The sequence below is a fragment of the Haemorhous mexicanus genome, chromosome 16 (genome assembly GCF_027477595.1).
Source record: "Haemorhous mexicanus isolate bHaeMex1 chromosome 16, bHaeMex1.pri, whole genome shotgun sequence".
Taxonomy (NCBI): domain Eukaryota; kingdom Metazoa; phylum Chordata; class Aves; order Passeriformes; family Fringillidae; genus Haemorhous; species Haemorhous mexicanus.
In genome coordinates this window covers 15,790,369-15,811,286 of record NC_082356.1, presented here as the reverse complement: position 1 = coordinate 15,811,286, position 20,918 = coordinate 15,790,369, and the positions used below count along the sequence as shown (strand labels likewise).

Genomic DNA, 20,918 nt, shown 5'->3' with positions numbered 1-20,918 from the left:
TGCGGGGGTTGTTGGTGCCGGATAAAGGGGTGCAGGGTGGAACCCATGCCCGGGGAATGGGGGTGCGGGGGGATGGCGGCGCCAAGGAATGGGGGTTCAGGGGCCCCTCGGTGCTGCGGAACGGGCGATCAGAGAGTCCCGGTGCCGGGGGGCCCCCTCAGCTCTCGCCGCCCCCCGGGGCCTCAGGAGCGCCCCCAGCCCCAGCGCTGGAGCCATCGCTGTGCTCTGCTGCGGCCCCGCCCCCTGAGCCGCCTCCGACCCCGCCATTGGCGGCGCTCCTTGCTGCCCGCCAATGGCGACCGGAGTCTCCGGTGACGTCACTGGTCGCCGGGCAAAGGAAGGCTTGGGGGTGAGACGCCCCGGGCTGGCCGGAAATGGAGTCCGGGGGTCCTCGGGCTCGTGGACACGGTGGATCCAGAGGCTGGGAGAGGAGGATACCCAGGAAAGGGGGTGCAGGGAGTGTCGGGGCAGGATAAGGGTGTGCAGGGGGTCCTGGAAATGGGGAAGGAGATGCGGGATGTCCCTGTGCCCAGGAACAGGGATTAAAGGGCCTCCCCGGGGAGCTCCCCAAAGCCTCTCCCAGGGGGGAGCAGGAGTTGGGTCAGTAACTCTGGGAAGAGAAAAGGGGGTGGCCCCGGCCTGGGGGGGACATGAGGGAGTCACACACTCTCCCGGGGGGACACGACCCCCGGGGACCCCCACTCACCTTCTCCCACAGGGGAGGCCGAGCCCCAGCCCAGGCAGCATCCTGGGGGGAGGGACGGGCAGGATCCGGGAGAGGGCAGCAGCTCGCGGGTGCCGCGGTTGCCTGATGACCACAAACAGGGCGGCACCGTCTGTGCCAGCGGCGCGGCCTCAGTTGCTTGAGAACGCGGTCCTGGCTGGTTGTGCGCAGCCTGGGCTCCTGCAGGCGGCTTCGCTGGGCGATTTGCCGAGTGAATTGTTCACGGAGCATTGGTCTCTGCCAGCGAGTCCTGTGAATTTGCGGAGCATTGGTCTCTGCAGAGGATTCCTAAACGTGCAGGACATTGTTCTCTGCTAGGGAGTCCTCAATTCGCACAGCATTGGCCTCTTAGGAAGGTTCCTCCATGTGCAGAGCTTTGGCCTCTGCGAAAGGTTCCTGAATTTCCTTTGAAGGTAAAGATTGACTAAAGTTGAACTTCTCGGTTTTGTCTCATCTGCACTCTGAGAGAGAATGCCAAAGGAAAATACAGGATTGGGATAATGCCCGTCTTCTGGTGCAGCAGTTCGGTGGCACGCACAGCTGAGTGGATGAACTATGGCCTACTGATTGTGCTGTTTTTTGCACTGAAGAAATGCAACATTTTCTAAATGTACTAGTCTTTACATTTTATTTTCCTATAGTGATTGCTAAAACTGCTTAAAGGTGAACAATTTCTGCTCAAGTTTCAGTGGGTTGTTATTGTCTGGTTATTAAAATTATTAGGGAGAGGCCTCTGAATTGAGGTGCAAACGAGACCATATGTCAAAGTCAATAGTCTGGATTTTATGTAACAGTAAATGTGAGGAAGAGAGAAAGGAATAGAAAAAGCGGGAGAGGGGGATGGGGGGTTGGGAAGAGGGGGGACAAAGAGAGTGACAGAGACAGATTAGGTAGAAAATATCACCATTCCTTGGATCCCATTGGCGTGTCATAAAATCCTCTTCTGGTCTTCTCTGTGGTGAGGTCTCACAAAATGTAAGACTCCAATGGATTCATGCAGATTTGGGCAAGGTGGGACCTCCCAGGTACCTCCCTGGGGTGGGGCAAGTTGGACTCTGTCTATTGCTACTTGCAAATAATATAAAATCTCTAGCACTAGTATATCCTTAGAGTCTGCCATGAATTGGGTTGTGTTACTTTGCATGCCCTGCAGTCATTTGGTGCAAGGCCTCAGGAATGGGTCTGGGAGCACCTTGGAGGTCTTTGATGGGAGGTTTGTGTGCAAACCTGTCCTCAGCAGACGAGTCTGTGGCCATGACTTGCCCACCTTGAACCCAGACAGAGCTGATTTTCCAGACAGCTGCTGGGTTTGGCTTTGTTGTGGATAGGTTTTTCTCCTAGCCTTGTTTACTTCTCCCCAGACCTGAGATAACAGGACAATAGTGTCACCTTTGTCTTGTTCCAAGTTCCCCTAGGCAGCTTAACTCACAGTCCCAAGTTCCAGTCAGGAGGCATTTTCAGGGAGGGGTGGGCTGCGGTGGTCACAGCTTCTTTCTACAGTTTTGTCACAATGGGCAGAAAGTCCTTCATAACAATATTTAAGCCATTAGCCATAGCATTCCAGTCTCTCCCAAGTCCTGTGAGGAGCAGCTGAGAGAGCAGGGGTGCTTTAGCCTAAAGAAGAGGACATCCACTCTAGCTATTTTTAAGTAATATTTAAGCTACAGCTTTGTCTGTTCTAACTATTATTAATGTTCAGATTTTTAGCTGCAGTATGATCCATCTTTGAATTGCACAACATAGTGAATGGAGATTTGAATGGATAGTTCAGAAAAAGTCCAAGCAGGGGCCTAACAAAGTAGCTACTTACACCAAACAAGCACTTAGCTACTGTTCTGGTTTAAAAAGGAAGTGAGTTTTTTGGGATGCTGTGGTCAAACCAATCGGTACTCAGATTTGAATATTGGCACCTGGTGTGGCCACTGAGGATATGGACACGCCTCTGAGAACTCAGGGGGTTAAAAGCAGAGAACTGCCAGGAGAAAGTTCTCTTGGTTCCGGTTAGTGAAGAGTCCAGACCTGCCCTGCCCAGCTGCGGGCTGGGCGGGGGAGGGGAAGCCATGTGGCCGGGATGAGGTAGGCTGGGCCTTGGACAGAGAAGGGAGGTGAAGGGCCCTGCAGGATGGAAGGGTGGAGGAGCACTGAGAGGCATCGGGCAGCCACCACCCCCCCTCCGGGAGAGAGAGAGAGAGAGAGAGAGAGCCTGAGCTTGTGCCACCTTGGAATTTGATATCATGTGCTGGCAGCAGGCCCGGCTGAGAAGGAGAAGGGGGGGTGCAGCGGGGCTCGGTGAGAAGTCGTGGGAGTTCTGGGCAGGCAGAGGCTGAGATTTTAACCCTTTTCTTGAATGATGGAAATGAATGATCTCAATGAGACGAGAGATGGAGATGAACTGGGAGGAAATGGGCAAGTGTGGTGAAAGTTTGTGCACGTGAAAGATGTTGGAAGAGTTGAGAAGAATCCGAGGTGAGAGGAGAGGATGGAGTGGCCTTTGACTGGAGTCGTCTTGCATAGCCGTGGACAGAACGTGTTTTTTTCCTGAAACACAGAGGCTGCACTGGGGGGGAGGCAATGGCTTGGAGCCAAGAGAGTGCAGTGATGTTATGTGAAGGAGTGGCATGAACAGAGACAACAGGTGAGGAGGGTGGTAGTGCCCTTGATCTTCAGTGAAGAAGAAGGTCTCGGTTCTTGAGACCCCTCGGCCCCAGGGGGTGAACTGGGGTGGACATGTGTCCTGAAAATGAGAGACTGTTGCTTTTTTGGAACTGGGCAAAGCATCCTTAAGAGGGGAACCCTGGAAGCAGCCCTGGTCCAAGCACAGTGGTGAGAGCAGTGGGCATGGAAGGAAGAGGGCATGGTGGCAAATGTTCTCCGGGCGGTGCCACGTGTGACATGGAAACACAAGAGGTTTCAGCTGTGTTTCCTGGGAGAGCCTATGGTACAAGAGATTCTCCTCTCTTCTGATAATCAACTGAGAATTGATTATCTGAAGGGTGGTGGTGATGAACTGAGAGTTGATTATCTGAGGGGTGGTAACTTGATTGAGAATCCAAGGTTTTGTCTCACTGTGCTGTGTTGGAGATTTGGTGGGGGGAGGAGGAATGTGTTTTGGAAGGTTTTCATTCTGAGTTCTATGTGTGTGTTTCTTTTACATCTTGTAAATTAATCCATTTCTTTCCTTTATTCCAAAGCTGGAGTGTGCTTAGCTCTATTTCTGGTCACATCTCACAGCAGACACTCGGGAGAATACATTTTCATGGGGGCACTGGCATTGCGCCAGTGTCAAACCATGACAGCTACTTTCAAATCATATCAAATTTTTAGCACCAGTATATCTCTTGAATTGGGTTCTGGATTTTCAGACTTCCATTGTTGCTTCTTCCAGTTTTGTTGAGGCATTGCCACTCATCTGGGAGACCCTCCTTTCAAAATGACTTCTGGAGTCCCAGAGTAGAGCTCGACACCTCATCTTTTGTCCAGGAAAGATTGACATCTTTTACTGTAAGTACCCACTGGGCTGTGTTAAGGCTGCAAACACCCCTGGTGTCCCTGGTCTCCCTGCCCCTGTTGTCCAGCAGTGCTGTGAAGCTGCAGACCCCTTCCCCAGCTCTTTGTGCCATGCTCCTGTTGGTGAAGGTTGCCCTGGTGCAGTAGGGAACAGTGTGTGATGTTTCAGGGTCTTGCCTGGCTGTGCCAGCGGAGCCAAGTGAAACCAATGTACAGCTGAAGCCCTGAGCACGTGTTCTGTCCCTTTCCCTTTGCCACAGGAATTCCTTCTGTCAGGCTGGACACTCACCGGTGCTGCTCTGACCAAGCTGCCCTTGGGCACCTGGGCATGTGGTGGGGGGAAGCTCAAACTCTGCCCAAAGCCCTGAGAGCCACAGCTGGTCCCAGCTAGAAGAGGTTCCAAAGCAGCTGTTCTTTCTCAGCTCTTGTGTGGGCACAGATCCAGCCCTGCAGACGCAGTGTACAGCAAAGCAAGTTATCTGCTGCAGCACGTGCAGAAGAAAATGTCTCAGCGCCTTTGTTCTGGAGGATGGTGGAAATCTTCCTGTGCTGGGAATTCTCCCCTGATCTTGGTTTGCCCTGTGTTGATGGTATCTATCCCAAAGGAGTTGCCTTCTCTTGCAAGCTCTGGATTGGTGTGAATGTTGAGGGCTGTACAGTTCTTACCTGCTCTCGGGCTTTGCCTTGAGTCTGTACCACATCCTGTGTCTCCTTGGTTAATGTCGGCTCCTCTGCCTCTCTCAGCCTGTTTGGCTCCCTTTGTGCAGCTCACAGTCAAACTCAGGGGCTGAGTCTTCTCCACTTTATGCTGGAATCACTTTTCATTAACAGCATTGTCACTGCAGGAGCTGTGTTCTGAAAGAGCCCTGCAATCAGGCTGATGGAGCAGAAGTAGTGGGAGGCCTTTAGGTGCCACTTCAGGCTCCTGCCACTTCATCTAGCTCTGCTCAGCTTTTCCAAAAGCAACACAGTGCTCTGCTTTCCCTTTGGAGAACCACAGCACACAAAAGCCATGTGCTCCTGGAGGTTTTCCCCTTCACTTGAAGAAATTGTGATTGTTTTGCAGTTTGCCAAGAGAGTTGAGAGGGAGAAAGTAGAAAAATGTCAGCAGTTGTGTTCCAGTGTAAAGAGGAAAAGAGAGACCATTGGAATTTCAGTCAGGGAAAGATTTTCTTAAGTGAGGCTTGTGCCAAGAGTGGGCTGGTGGGAAGAGACAGGAGGGAGTCCAAATCATCTGGTTTAGACTTTTGGAGAGCATTTTGGTGCTTGGGGGTTGATATCTATGAGCTAGAAAATGCATGTTTGCTGAGTCTGTGTATCCCAGAGGGCAGAGCCTGGCCTGCTGGCTGGAGTTAGGAATGCCCAGCAGCCCAGCTTGCCTGCACAGGCAGCAAGAAGGCCTGGAGAGCCGACTGGCTTTTCATCCTGGAACCACACTGTCAGTCAGTGCTGGTCATGTTTCTTCAGGCAGAAAATGCCTTTGAGGCCCATAGTGATAGGCACAGCCTGTCAGTGTTTCTGTCACTTTTCTGGCAAGCTGATTGCTCTCATGGTTTTATGATTCTTCCTTGCTGCTTTACTGCCCATTTAAATTCTCTTTGCCATCTACTTGTTTTAGGAGTTGTCTTGCTGTGTTCTTTCTTTTGCTTTTCAGGTTTGCTTTAATTCCCAGTAAGGCCACAGTGTTAGGCCTCCCCTCTTGCTGCTCTGCCTGCTTGACTCTATCCCCAGAATGTCCCTACCCAAACCTGATCTGCTAGAAGGGAATTTCTTCCTTCCCCCAGGCCAATGTGCTGTTTTGCTTTCAGGGAGCACATGCCCCCTCTGGAACACGACTACTGCATGGCTATGTGCAGGCAGAAGCCAGCAGGTTTTTGGCCTTGTTGAATATGCAGGTGACTTGGTTCAGGTGCTCTGTCTCCATCTGGCTGGTGCTGAGCTGCTCGGCCCTTCCTTCCCAGCAGGCACTGCCCTACTGGCCCTGGCCAACATGCTGGAGCCAGACAGAAGGGATTTGAGTTCAGCCTTGTGAATGATGTGCCTGTGCCTGCAGAGCTGAAAGTGCTTTGGGAAAGGGGCCAAGGAGGGATGTCAGCAGGGCATGGACAGGTCTCCTCTCATTCTCTTTCCACAAGTGGCAAAATCATTGTTCCATGTCTTTGCTGCAGTTTCCTCAGGTGGTGAAGGTCTCCATGGGGAGCTCCCCTTACTTCCAGCTCAAGTGCTCCAGCGATGTGTTCCGTGTCGTGCCGCCGGGCGCGTCTGCCCCTGTGCGCATCCGCTTCAGCCCTGGCGAGAACAAGGTGAGACTGGAGGAGCCAAAGCACAGAATGATCTGCACAGCCACTGTTTTCCCTGCACTGTGGGTCCAGCCCATTCCATGCTGTGAGCCTGGCTCCAGTCCATGGGCAGGCAGCCTGCAGCCAGTCACACCTTGGCACGTGCTGTCAGGCACTGCAGCCAGGCCTGGCAGGCTCTGCTTCCCCTCCCTGCACATTCCGGAGAATTGCCAAGGGAAGATGCACAGGGAACAGGATGAAAATGACAGAGGGCTGTTGATAGATCTTTGGCTATCTCTAGGTACAGTGGAAGGGATTTAATTGTTATGGAAAATGCTAGAGGAACAAAGAGGTCAGAGAGCTTTCCTCCTTCCTGACTGCCAACAGCTTCCCTGCCTCACCCTGGGCTGGAGCAAAGATGGTGCTTTTTCACCCCCTCTGTTCTGCAGCCTTGCAGCTGTGCTGTCCCTGAGCACAGCTGACCATGGTACAGCTGCAGGGCCAGGGCAGAGGATGTGCTGTGCCTGTGAGCCCGGCCTGGCACAGGCACACTGGGGCTCTGGGTGCCCTTGGTCAGCAGGAGGTTGCTGAGCTGCAGGGGACTGGGACACCTGCCTGAAGGAGCTCGTGTAGGGCAGGTACAAGCTGCAGGCAGAGCTGTGAGCCCAGAGCCCGTAGCAGTAACACCTAAGGAAGAATGTCCTGTGTTCCCTAGCTCCATGTTCCTTAGAAGGGACTTAGGAATTCTTTAACATCATTAAAATGTAGAGTAAAAATTGTGGTGGCCTAGGGCAGTTCTCTGGATGACCCAAGTGACAAAAGAGCTTAATGCCACTGAGATAGGTTTTGCAGAGTGCACCGGTGCCTTTAAAATGTGACATATTAGTAGAACTTAGTGTTCATTTAAGGGTGGAATAGGTAAATTGATGCCATTGAAGGGTTCTAAGAAATGGTTTTTCTTCTGCCATGGGGATGGCACTAAATGTCCTGTGCTGAGGCAGTTTCTTTTCCTGCAGGATTATTCCCATGAGCTCATCTGTGTCACTGAAAGGGAAAGGATAGTTGTGCCAATTCGGGCCATTGGTGCCCGAGCTATCCTGGACTTCCCTGCCCAGCTGGACTTCTCCAAGTGTCCAGTCAAGTGCAGCACCCAGAAGACTCTGCTGGTCTGCAATGTCGGTACCCAGGCAGCTCATTACCAGCTGAGCACCCAGAGGTGAGGATCTGTCCTTGTGCGGAACACCTTTGGGTGATAACAGGGCTGGGGAAGAGCACCAAAAGGAGCCAGAGCAGCTCTGCAGCCTGGCTGGAAGTGAGCAGGATGGAGGACATCTGCTCTCGCTTTCGGTGTTCTGAGCAGGATGCAGCCTTTGAGCTTTCTCTGGCCCCGCTTTCCTGGAGGCTGCTGGAACATGCTGGTAGCTGGCTTGCACCCTCCTGAGCACAAGCAGCTTCTGCAATGCTTACTCAGCAGTGTTGGCCAAATAGGCCCATTCTCTGGGAGGCCACAGGCATGTGGCTTTCCAGTGCTCCTCTCATGAGATGCCCAACATGAGCTGTGCTGCAGGCAGCCGGTGCAGTTCCTGCTACTAAAGCTGATCTGATTTCCCTTGCCAGCTGGGGGCACCAGTCCCCTCTTCTGCTCCATGATGAACCTTTGAAAGCCAGTTTAAAATTTCAAACTGATGATTTAAATCTCTGAATAAGGTTGTGCCCCCTTTCATTGAGATTTCTTTTTTTTTTTTCTGAAGTCCCTGTGTTTCTGCTGTTTTTTCATTTTGGTTTGTGTTAAATGTTTGCCAAAAGATTATTAATTCTTCATTGGAAACTTTGATGAAGGTTGAGCTCTTCCAATGCCTCTCAATATACCACCAGCCCATAGGTACTTCCTGCACAGGTGTGTAGGAAATATGAGACATTTAGTGAAGATGTCAAAAGAATTTGGGCTGTTTTAGAAAATAAAAGTATAGAATAACTTTTCCAGAGGGGACCTCTGGAAATCATCTGAGCAAACACACTGCTCAAAGCAAGAGCAGTGTCTGGGGATTGCAAGGTGCCATTGGGAGATCTGGACCTGCCTTTAGATGCCATACAAGGAAACAAACATTCAAATGGACCTAGTTTAAAAGCAGAAGAAAACAACCTATTAAAACCCCTCCATACCTTCTCTTTTTTGCCTGTTGGTTGCAGTAGTGATTCATTGAAAGGACAGATCTAACAGGATGGGAACTATCTTAAGGAACAGCTCACAGTGAACAGATAAAAGGCCAAAATTTAGCCTGCTTGCCCCATCTCTTGGCACTGGTTTTCATTTGGTTATTACAGTGTCAGGGATGTCTCCTTCACAGCTCTTCTATCTCTGGGCTCAGGGTGCAGCTTAGTGATGTTGGCTGAAATTCAGAGGAGTAGAGCTTGTGTCTCTGGTTTTTGGGGAGCCAGGTCTGTGTGAGAGATGACTGCTACAGCAGGAAGAGAGGAGTCTGGTGGGTACAGCCCAGGGTGGGATGTAGGAGAGGCAGGGGCTGATTGCACCCAGTTTTTCAGTCCAGAAAACAGAGTCCTGAATTTGGCTGGATCCTCTTCTCCTGATAATTTGAAAATAAGAAGATACCTTCTTTCTCAGGCAACCCCTGAAGTCACCCCCAGGAGTGTTATTGCCATCCTGCCATCTGAGGGCAGGAGCATGTAACATGGGGCAGGAGTGGGAATGGAATGGAATGGAATGGAATGGAATGGAATGGAATGGAATGGAATGGAATGGAATGGAATGGAATGGAATGGAATGGAATGGAATGGAATGGAATGGAGGCAGTGCTGAAGTGTGGCCAGGGATTCCCTTAAGTGGCAGCTTCTCTGTTCTGGTGAAATTTCTGGCAGAAGAAGAAGAACAAAATCCTGTGCCTTGCCCCCAGCAGGCACTGATCCCCTCGAGCCCCAGCAGAGAGCTGCAGCAGTCCTGGCATCACCCCTGGGGCGGATGCAGGAGCTCTGGGGCTGCTGGGGCCTTGTCTTTCCTCCCCTCTCTCCAAAGCCTGACGTCCAGCACATAGACATTTCTGGCCCAAGGCTTCCCCATCAGCCAGCAGTGATGTTCTCACCAGTGGGAATGGGAACAGGTCAGGCCCATCATTGCAGCAAGAGGACCTTAATGAGCAGAACCTGGAGCAAGTTCATCAGCTGTCACTGCTGACCTGAACAAAGTTCAGCTTTTCGGATGTTCTCCTTATTTTTGTGTGTGATGGTTCATCACCAAAGTCCCCTGAACACACTTGTAAGTGACAGATTGACCAGCAGCAAAGTACCAAGGCCAGGAACTTTTGTTTCCTCAGTGGGGCTGTAGAAGAGCACAAAGCCCAGCAGCTGCTGGGCAGAAGCACATTTCCCCTGAGCTCTCCCTGAGCATCAAAGCACAGTCTTGTGTTTGTCAGGCAAGAGCTGTTCACCTGGTGACCAATCCTGATTGCTCCTGTTAAATCCAAAGTGCACCAACACATTTGCAGAAGCATTTCCAACACATTGCACAGAGTTTGTCAGGTGGGCCAAGCCAACAGTTACCAGCCTGGATGACAACCCAGAGTCCCAGACTGCATTGCTGGTAAACACACAGAAACCTTCTGGTCTGCTTCCTTGGTGTGCTCCTGCTCATGGTGCTTCATTGAGCTGGGATTGGATCAGTCAGACTGTAAATGGCATCCTCCTTTTGGGTTTCCATGTCACTGTATTGCTCTAATCTGCATTTGCACTCTTTCAGAGTTTTGATTGCTCCTTTTCTTAGGGCAGCCTTCATTGAAGTGCTGATGAAATGTGCCCTTTTAGGCTAGATCAGGATGTTTTCAAGGTAAAAGAAACCAAAGAACCACACTGCAAATTCAGCAGTAATTATTCCTTGGTCTTCAAGGGAAAGTTCCTTCTCCCTGTCTGATTCCTAGGCTGTAATATCCCAGGACAGGTAGTGCCCTAACATTTGCATCTCTTGAGGTGAGTTCTATAAACATCAGGAAAGGAGAAATTCCTTAGGCACTCAGTGTCAAGTTGTGCATGCAGGTAGCTCTGAACCCTCTCTGTGCTCTTCACAAACCATTCTCTGATGGGATTGCTGGCAGTGGGACCCTTGAGTCTCATTGTAGAGGGCAGGATGCAGAGTATGGGGGAGGTGAGGTCATTTTATCCCACAGCATCTTGTGGGGGCTGGATCTCCTCAGAAGTGGCTCAGTGGCTGTTTCTGACCCTGCCCTGTGTTCTGCTGACTGTGGTTGGTTTGCTCCCTGCTTGCCCAAATGTGAAAAAAGCCAATCCCTTTTGTTAAAGTTTTAAAAGTTCAACAGTAATCAAATAGTTCTAAAAAGAGTAATAAACATTACAGCAATAAGAATTTGGACAATCAGAGTTAGGACAATAAAGGGACAATAAAAAAGAAAGGAATTAAGGACATCCAGGCATTCTGCTCTGCCACAGAACAGGTTTTGCTAACAAAGGATTAATCCTTAAAAGCAATAGCCTGTTGCATATTCATATATCTCATACACAATGCAAACATTCCTTTCAAACTAGGGATTTTTCTGTTTATTGTCAACTTCCCCCCCTCATCTTGTAATCAGTCATCTCAGTCCCCATGAAGTCTGATCCTTCCTGATAGGGGGGCAGTAATTCTTCTCTTGGGATTTTGGGTGTCCTGTTGCTGTTATCTCTGTGTAAATCATTTCTTGATTTTCTTATTCATTTCTTGAGCTAGTAAGAAAAAATATCTTACATCACGTAGTTTCTATTTTAATATGATGTTCTAGCCTAAAATTACATTTAACACACTACTTAAAACGGATTAATACAGTACTACAAACAACTTCCCAACATAACACATATTATATTCATTTTAGTATTTGCAAAGAGCTAATTGTATAATATGCATTTTTCACACTAAGTGAGCTGAGGTGAGCTGCAGTGCAGAAGGAATCTCATGCCCAGGTGTCCTCCCGAGCCCTGATCCCTCTCTTCGTGTTGCAGTTCTTTCTCCATGTCACCAGCCATAGGAATTCTGGACGCTGGTGACACCATGCAGGTGACAGTGGGATTTCACCTGCTGACCACGGGTGACCACTGTGGGTCCCTGGCAGTGTGCTGCAGCACAGGTGAGTGCTGGGCCCTGCACGGGCACAGGACAGTTCTCCACCATCACTCCCTGTTGTCCCATCCCCCTCCATTCCCTCCTGAGGTCCCTCCCCTGTTCCAGCTTTACCCCAAAGCAAACTGAGAACTCCTTGGTATTTAGGGGCTTGATCAAGTGGATCCCCTCTAACAGGGCTAAGAGTTTTGGACTCCTGTTTTGCTGGGAGTTGCTGAGTGGAGGAAGGAGGAACCCTGATTCTCCACTACCGTGTGGCTATGCCTGGGTGAAATTTTATTTCATTCCTGGGCAGTGCTGTAGGTGAGGTGTGAGGTTTCCATCAGACTCTCTCCAATGCAATGGATTGTTTGCACACCTCTGTCCCATATGCTGCTTCTCCACTGGCTTGTCACAGACCCTTTGTCTGTGTGGCCCTCTACACATTTATTTAGCTCCTGTCTAATAACATTCTCAGGCCCTCGAGTTCCTGTTTGGTGACAAATCAGATTTTTCCTTGTCCCCATTTCCCAGGCAGTTCATGCTGTTTCAAACCTCTCATATCTATCTCCTGTTTGATTTCTAGTCTGAGGAATCCCATTCAGCCTTCATATGGAAGCTGCTCTGTGTTAATCTTTCCTTAAACTTACTTTCCTTTGTCTGTTTTTTATTTAATTTGAAATGCTGCAGCTTGGTTTTTGAGATCAGAACAATATAAAATATTTCAAGACTGGTGCTGCTGTGGGTTTGATGATGATGATTTTCATGGTGTTTATTTTGTAGTGGTTTGTCAAATTGCAGAGCCAGGCTGGTTGTGTTTCCTTGCCTGTGTCCCCTCCTGCTGTGGGCTGTCACTTGTTCCTCAGGGCCTCCTTTTGCTGCCCACATGCTCCCAGGCATGTTTGCTGGTCAGCAGCAAGGGATCCAAGGGATCAGGAGAGACAAGAGTCTCGTGGGATGCCCAGGGGAGACCCTGGGCAAGCCAGGACTGAACAGGGCTCCTCAGTGTGATCTGAGTGGGTCACTGGAGCACATCTGACAAATCTCACTGTGCATGCTGTCACCTTGGGGCCAAATCTCTACAAACGCTCTCAGAAATAAGGTGGTTTAGGAGGTGCCCAGGACACCCTCACGCTGCGCACACAGAGCTGTCAGGACGTGATAAATGGACTGATCCACAGAACTGCTAGCACAGCTAAAAGCTGTGACATTTCCTTCTGTGACCTGTGGTTTGCTCTGTTCCTTGTGTTTCCATCAGCAACTGAGCTGAGCAAAGTCTCCCCTTTGCTTTGTTCCAGGTGAAGAAAATATCCACACAAACCTCCGCGGAGATGCTGTAGAAATCAATGTTGGGTTGAGCACAAATTCCGTGGAGCTTGAGAAGACTTTCATCACCATGTCAAGCCACAAAACCATGTTCATTGAAAACAGGAGTAACATCACAGCCCACTTGCAGTGGAAGGCTTTTCCTACTGAGGAAGGAGAGATCGAAGAGAAGAGGAGGTTGGTGTGAAAGATGCATTTCAGTGGAATCCATGGCCCAAGACTGAAACTGATGCGTGGCCTAAGGGGGGTGTTGGTGCTTCTGAATGGTTTAGGCCAAGTAAACCATGCCTGGCACTGAGGTGTGTGTCGCTGGGCTTCAGGAGCTCAGCACTTGACATTCCAGTTCCATTGATAGTCCAACCAAAGGATGGCATTTTGGGAAGGGAAGATTGGTTGCGATGACTGGATTTCTTTAAGTTCTAATTGGGCTTTTGCCTCTCTAATCTTCTTCCTACATCACCTGGCAACATCCTTAAACAGTTCACCCTCTTTCTGTAGGGGATACACCCTCTTGTTTTCCCCTTAGTTCCTTGAAAAGCTCCTTGCCCATCCAGGCTGGTTGTCTTCCCCATCAGCTTGTCTTTCCACCCACAGGGACAGTCTGTTCCTGTGCCTTCCAGACTTCTTTCTTGAAGTATGTCCATCCTTCCGGGACCCCTTTGTTTTTAAGGGCTGTTGCCCAGGGTACTCTCCAAATCAGTCTCTTGAACAGGCCGGATCTGCCCTCCAGAAGTCCCCAGTGGAAGTTTTGTTGATGGCCCTCCTTGTTTCACCAAATATTGAGAGCTCTGTTATTTCACAGTCACTGTACCCCAGACCGTGGTGAACAGATGAAGTTCATTTAGTCATTAGGGAATTTCCTGGTGATATCCAGTACCTGGACCCCAGGGACGCCTTCAGGAAGGGCGTGTGGCCCCCAGCGCCGACTGCTGCCGGCGTGCCAAGGGGCCGAGCGTGCGAACGGAGCGGGCCCCGCGAGAGGGCCCCAGCGGTAATGATCCTTCCACAGGTTCATCTATGGAAACCTTGTTACGACTTTTACTTCCTCTAGATAGTCAAGTTTTACCGTCTTCTCGACGCCACCCAAAAAGCCTCATCGATCGCAACAGAGGCCCCACGGCCACGGTCCGGGGACAACACCGGGAGCACGGGGGGTGCCGCCACCCACCCGCAACCGAAGGCTCCCTTCAGCTAGGCAACGGCAGGACCGGACCACCGGGCCGGGAAGGGGGTTCTCAGCCTCCTTCGGATGGGGAACCAAGTCTGAGCGTGCGAGAAAAGTGCTACCGACTGGGCCACGGGCCACCAGCTTTCGCCCGCCTCACAGCAGTCAGCTTCCCCCCCTCCAGGAAAAAACAAACGGAAATAAAATACGGGGTGGGGACGGCACGACAAAAAGGCACATGGCAGCGCACGTTCGGCAATGACCCGTGCTAGCCATGGGGGCCGCGGGCCCGGGCCGGGGGTCATGGCACGCGCCTCTCGCTCCCCCACCAGCGCCCACCAGCAATCTCGGCGCTCTCCCTTCTCTCTCTCCATCCACCATTGCTTCCACTGTGGGCCTGCGCACCTTCGTCGCGCCCTTCTCAGTGCTGCGGCTCAGAGCCGCGAGAGATAAAAAAAAAAACCCGCGGAGGCCGGGTGGGCACACCCTCACTCTGACAGCACCCCGGCACGCCTAAGGAAAAAAACCCACAGACCCGGGTGGCAACCCAGTCCGCCCGGCATAAGCGGCTCATTCGATCCGTCCATGACCGAGGTGGGCGAGGCGCCACTGCCGTGCCCAGGACCTTCCGGAGGGCTCTCTGTCGGGTTCCGGGTCCGTGCTAGGGCTGGCTGGCCACCGCGGCCCGCGTCGGCGCCCCTGAAAAATTCCGACCGCCACGCGGGTTCCCGGCTTTAGGCCGAGGAAGGGGGAACGGCCTCAACAACACAGGGCCGGGGCCGGGGCGCCGCCACCCCGGCTCCGCGCCTCACGGGGCGACCGCCGTCACCGAGCCCCTCGAGCCAGGTGGTGGGCCGAGGCCAGGCCGCACGCCCCACGGCACGTTTCCACCGCCCTTCCGACACCCTGGACATGCTGGCCAACAGGTCGGGAGCAGGGAACGGGATGCCACCACCTTGGCCCACCAGGCGGCACTCGGGGCTCTCGGGCAAGGCCCGGGAAAAGGCCCAGACGTGTCCAGCCCCGGCTGCCAGCCGCCGATGCAGACCGACAGCCCAAAAAGCCAAAAACCGTGCCCGCGGAGTGGGCCCTGGCTTAGGGCCAGGCAGAAAAGGGATGTGGCACCGCCGCCTCGCCCGCCGCCGGTTACCCAGGGTGGCCGCCCCCCCTTCACAGAGCCAACAGAAGCTGGGCCTGAGCGGGACACGCCGGCAGCCTCATCTTTCTGCCTCGCCTCGGCCGGCGAGCGGCTCTGCGATCGTCTGCCGCCCTTCTCTCTCGCCTTTCAGCACTCGTCTTCTGCCCTTCTCTCTCACCTCTCAGTGTTTGTCTTTCGGCCTTCTCTCTGGGTCTTTTTCAGGATCCTCTCTCGCCCCTTCTCTCTCGGCCTCTCAGGATCCCCTCTCAGCGCCCTTCTTTCTCGGCTCTCCAACTGTACCCACTTCCCTGGGCAGGATGGGAGCTGGGACGAAGCCACGCAACTCGTCCCGGCTAGGCGGAGCTCCCTTCGCCCCGGCGACCGCGGGTGCAGCCGCCCCGCTCTGCCTTGGACACAGGCACTGGCTCAACCTGCGGGGATGCGGCCCGTCACCTCGCTCCCATAGTACGGACAGACGAGTCCAAAGGCGCCCACGCCTCCAAGAGGACAAATGGAACTCAACCGGGAAGGCGCGCCGCCGCAGGCCGCCTCCTACCATGACATCGCTGGAGGCGGCCGCCAACAGCGACCCCTTGGTGAACTTCTGCGGCCGGCCGCGACAACAGGTCTACCCGGTGCCTGCCGAAATCGGACTAAGTCCCGCCAGAGCGAGGTAGACCTGTTGTCCCTGGTGGGCCCCGCTGCCTGGGGACTGCGCTGATCCCCGGCGGCCCGGCACCGGGGTAGACCTGGTGTCCGCCCGGGGAGCCGGAGTAGACCTGATGCCCAACTAGGAGCTGGGATAGACCTGTTTTCCGCCTCGGCAGCCGGGGTAGACCTGGTGTCCGCTGGGGAGCCAGGGTAGACCCGATGTCTGCCAGGGCAGTGGGGTAGACCTGTTGTCCACCACAGCAGCCGGGGTAGACCATGTGCCCACCCGGGGATCCGGGGTAGACCTGTTGTCCGCCTGGGCAGCCGGGGTAGACCTGGTGTCCGCTGGGGAGCCGGGGTAGACCCGATGTCCGCTGGGGCAGCGGGGTAGACTTGTTGTCCACCACAGCAGCCGGGGTAGACCATGTGCCGATCCGGGGTAGACCTGGTGTCTGCCGGGGAGCCAGGGTAGACCTGTTGTCTGTCCAGGGAGCTGGGGTAGACCTGTTGTCCACCGCAGCAGCCGGGATAGACCTGTTGTCCGCCGTGGCAGCCGGGGTAGACCTGGTTTCCGCGGGGAGCCAGGGTAGACCTGTTGCCCGCCTGGGGAGCTGGGGTAGACCTGTTGTCCGCCCGGGGAGCCAGGGTAGACCTGGTGCCTTCTGGGCAGCCTGGGTAGACCTGTTATCTGCTGCAGCAGCCGGGGTAGACCTGGTTTCTGCCGCGGCAGCCAGGGTAGACCTGGTGTCCACCATGGCAACTGGGGTAGACTTGGTGTCTACCTGGGGAGCCAGGGTAGACCTGGTGCACTCCGGGCAGCCAGGGCAGACCCGGTGTCCGCATGGGGCCGCCCGCCGCCCAGGCGCCTCGCCAAGCCCCCGGCAGCCCCAGAGTCCGGTCAACGACAGGAGCCGGGACCGGGCCAGAGCCGGGCTACACCGGTTGTCCCCTGGTCGGCACCCGCCGCCGGGCGCCTCCCCATACCCGGCAACCCCGTTGCTGGGGTAAGCTCACAGACTCGTAACCGCCTGGAGCCGGAGGGCTCTATCAGCCCCCGTCCCACCCAATGAAGCCCCCACTATCAAGAGCCATCCGTCTTTTCGATTTTTATTTTTTGCTGGTTTGAGGGGGTTTTTTTGTTTTTGTTTTTGGGGTGGGGTGGGTTGAGGGGGGGAGGCTTTCTTCTTTGCTTTGCTTTGCTTTGGTTTTTGGGTTGTGGGGTTTGTGGGGGTTTTTAGGGGGGGCAGTTTTTTTGGTGGTTCCCCCCCCCCCCCCCCCCCCCCCGGGTTCCTTTGCCTTTGTTTGATGCCGAGTTTAGAGGTTGGATTTTTTTTGGGCGGCGGGGTGGGGGGCTTGTGGTTTGGATTTGGGTTTTCTTGGGTTTTTGCCCCCCCTTTTTCTTTTCTCCTTTCCTGAAAGAACGGCTGTTCTGTTTGCTTGGAAGGAGAAACCCATCCGGGGGGTGGGGGAAAAAAAAAAACAACCCAATATTGGCAAATGTTATTTATTTTCCTTTTGTATCCAGCGCACTACCAGCCGAGCCGACAGGCAGCCTGTGCCCTGTGCTCTGCCTGCTGCTGACACACCCAAGTGTCAAAAGAGCGCCCTCACCCCATCCCGTCCCCTCACCTTTTTCAGGGGGGAAGGAGGGCGTGGGAGCGGGCAAGTGGGCCCTCCAGAGCGGGACACACCGCGAGGCGCGCGTCGCCCGCCTGACACGCGCTTGCAGGCCTGGCCTGGGCCACGGGCCCGGGCGTCCCATGGCGGGGGTCGGTCTGCCCGGTAGTCGGCGCCCAGGGGGGCGAGGGTAGCCCGGGACGACAGGTCTACCCTGGGTCTCTGTAGGCTTAGTCCGGCCGGGACAACAGGTCTACCCCATGCTCCCCAAAGGCCAAGTCAGGCCGGGACAACAGGTCTACCCTGTGTCATCCAGAGGCTAAGTCCCACCTTGGACAACAGGTCTACCCCAGGGCTGGACGCCTGGCTGAGGGGCGGAGGGGCAAGGTCCGCTCCGTCCCTCGGCGGGTCGAGGAGACCCGGTGCACCTGGCACCCGCCAGCACGGACAGGAGGGCTCGGCCCGGGCCAGCTGGGACAGCCGCACGAGCTCTCTCTTAGAACCGGCAGCGCGGTGCGCGGCGCCTGTGGCCTCGCCACTGCTGCCACTGGCCGCCTGGCCAGATTTTTATGAATTAAAAAGTCTCTGTCCCTACTTACTATGAGCTACCTAACTGGCTTGTGGCTTCCCTACAAACCTAGCTACTGTCAAGTTTATTGAAAAATATACAAAAACATATAAAACCCTTTACAAAAATGAAATACAAAGAAAAATAGTACAAACAACAAAAACAAATCTACAAGAAAATTCAAAATACAAAAACAATACAAAAAATCATCTACCCTGGCAATCTTCTGGCCCTACTGGCAAACATATGTACAATGTCCACAGATGATAGAAGCGCTTCTGTGGATAAAGTCTTTGCTACCAACTCCTGCCTCGATTTAGGGAGGCCAAGAGTACTCAAAAGTTCAGAATTTCCCTTGTACCATTTCCCCCGTGCCCCAAGGGGAAAGCCCATGAAAACAATGTCCTTTGCATTGGTGAGGTTTTGTACCTCGGTTTCCAAATGTTTGTACTTGTTCACTTTCTCTGCAGCGGCTTCTTCCAGGGAAGATTTGGTTGCTTTGTATCATATCGTCACATCCACGACAAGTGCACAAGTGTCTTTCACAAATATCAGGTCTGGTTTGTACAGTTCTTTGGTGGCGTCCCTTATGTGCGGTTCTTTGTACACTACCCAGTCCCTCTTCTGCGCCTCCTCAATCAGCCTCTCACAGATGTGATTGTGCCTCTTGATTCGGGCGTCCTGCGTCACTTGGCAAAAGCCGACGATGTGGGCCCACGTTTCAATGTCTGCAGCGCAATGTCTACATGTCTTGATGGAACTATCCTCTCTACCCCATGAGAGAAATTCTCCCGTGGGGTAGACGTTGGCCCTGAGTTGTAATGCAGTGAGGAGTTTCCTGTGAGGTATGCGTCTATAGTACTGAAGCCAATAGTTACTAATTTTATCACTTTCAAAATTCCTAATTCCACGGCCCTGGGACACTAATTTGGTCCATTTTTTGAATTCCTTTCTCCTCCAATCACATGGTTTAGGAAATTTGCTTTTCAGGATCGGTGCTTCCCACTCTGAAGTTGTGTCTGCACTATTGGATGGTTCTGTCGCCGGCAGTGCTTCCCAAATCGAGGGCGTCTTCTCACTTTCCCCTCCAGCTTGAATCCATAGTTTCTTATGCATTTGTTCCATTTGATCTTTCTCTAGGAAATTCTTCATTGTCTCATCCAAGGACTGCGCAATCCGATGCAGCCTTCGGGTTTGTACACTGGGGATCAGCCCTACCAGTTTGGTAACACCCAAACCGCCGTCCTTCGTGCTTGAGTACAAGATGGCATCGCAGGTGCAGCCAGTCCTTGACCGCTGTTCGGATTTTTTGGTCCAGGGCTTCGAGGGCCCCTGCCTTCAGTTCTGAGTGGTCTGCCAGGTAGGTCAGTCGAGGGGTGGTGTATGTTTTGAGGATATCCAGCTTTTGCAGAAGTTTAAGTGGAGCTTGATCGATTCGTTTGAGCCAGAAGTCTAGCTTCGCCGAGAGATCGGGTTTTGCTATCCCAGTCCAGGGGTCAAACTGCAGGCCGAGGTACTTCTCAGATTCTCCGGGGTCAATCATGTTCAGGGGTGTGCCGTTGATGGTCCAAGCAGCGCAGTTATTGACGGCGTAAGAATCCTTAGTGGGCTTGATGTAAAAGCCGTGGCATTTTTCCCCCTGTGTTTTGAGACCGGTGAGATTGCAGAAAGTCTCTAGTATTGCGATGTTCGCTTTCATGCTTTCCCAGGAGTCGCTCAATAAAACCAAGTCATCTGCAAATGCCATTGCTGTGATGCTGCTGCTGTCTCGTTGGTATCCTTTGCCACACTCTTCCAGCTTGCCCAACAGGGGCTCTGTTGCTAGGTTAAATAAAAGGGGGAATAGTGGGTCACCTTGCTTTACTCCCACCTTGATTTGGATTTTGTCCGTGTGTGCGTTCCTTTTTGTGGTGACGTACGTACTGATGTTCTTGTACATATTGTTCACCAGGCCGAGGATGTGGGGATCCACTTTTCTTTGTTGCAAAGCATGTATGATGTGCTGGTGGCTTACTGTATCAAAGGCCTTGGCAATGTCCACAAATACAACACCCAGCGGTCTGTGCTCTCTTTTGGCAGTTCGAATTATAGTCTGCAGGAGTTTCAGGTTCTCGGAGCATCCTGCTGCTCTGATAAAGCCTCTTTGCCTTGGGTTGAGGGGGCACGCGTTACTCAGCCTGGCTGTTATGATCCTGGAGATGAGTCTCAGCAAGATGGAACCGATCGTGATAGGCCTCCAGTTATTATTGTCCTTTAAACGGTCCGGTTTGATTAATTTAGGAATTAAAACAGTCCTGCACCCCCTCACCATGTCCGGGAGTTCCCCAGATGTTAACCATAGGTTGAAGATCTCGGCGGTCCGGGAATATCCGGGATCCATCTTCTTGATGTCCCCAAGAGTAATCCCATCTGGACCCGGAGCCGAGCCCTTGCTCATTTCCTGCACATTTTTTTCAATTTCTTTAGCCGTGATTAAGTCCCTGAAGGCACTGTTGTCAGCCTTCCCGTTAATTTCAAAGTCCCCAGGGCCAGAAAAATTACCAGGTGTTTCCCACCTGCTTTTGAATACCGAATAAATTTCGCTGGGTGATATATCACAGGACAAGCATTCCATGTCGTCCAAAACAATTTTAGCTAGTTTCCCCCTGTCCAGGTAGAATAAACGCTGGAAACGTAGGTAATTACCTCTTTGGATCGCCCTCTCCTTCATCCATTTCTGAAACGGCTTTCTTGGCTCCTTCTCCTGGGTCCCCTGTTTATTTTTGTAATTTTTCCCACGGGTCGCTGTTCTTATCTGGCTTATCGATTCCAAGCATCCAAAGCAGTCCTTTGATGTTTGGTTAAC

General features: G+C 52.8%; 1 protein-coding gene and 1 pseudogene across 4 annotated transcripts; one reads left to right on the top strand and one right to left on the bottom strand.

Moving 5' to 3' along the window:
* LOC132334705 (zinc finger protein 850-like) overlaps positions 1 to 20,918 on the bottom strand; it is a 1,130,993-nt pseudogene that overhangs the window by 915,958 nt on the left and 194,117 nt on the right.
* On the top strand, positions 891 to 20,154 carry LOC132334752 (hydrocephalus-inducing protein homolog). 4 transcript variants are annotated; one of them, XM_059860862.1, is made up of 8 exons: positions 891 to 1,137; positions 4,110 to 4,225; positions 4,492 to 4,821; positions 6,400 to 6,534; positions 7,527 to 7,726; positions 11,512 to 11,636; positions 12,907 to 13,111; positions 19,214 to 20,154. In XM_059860862.1, the coding sequence occupies exons 3-8, from the start codon at positions 4,735 to 4,737 to the stop codon at positions 19,419 to 19,421; spliced, it is 960 nt and encodes a 319-aa protein (XP_059716845.1). In that variant the 5' UTR covers positions 891 to 1,137; positions 4,110 to 4,225; positions 4,492 to 4,734; the 3' UTR covers positions 19,422 to 20,154. The 4 variants fall into 4 exon arrangements, with proteins under 4 accessions (XP_059716845.1, XP_059716847.1, XP_059716848.1 ...); XM_059860864.1 differs by lacking the exon at positions 4,492 to 4,821 and having other exon boundaries at positions 6,409 to 6,534; XM_059860865.1 differs by lacking the exons at positions 891 to 1,137; positions 4,492 to 4,821 and adding an exon at positions 2,690 to 2,800 and having other exon boundaries at positions 6,409 to 6,534.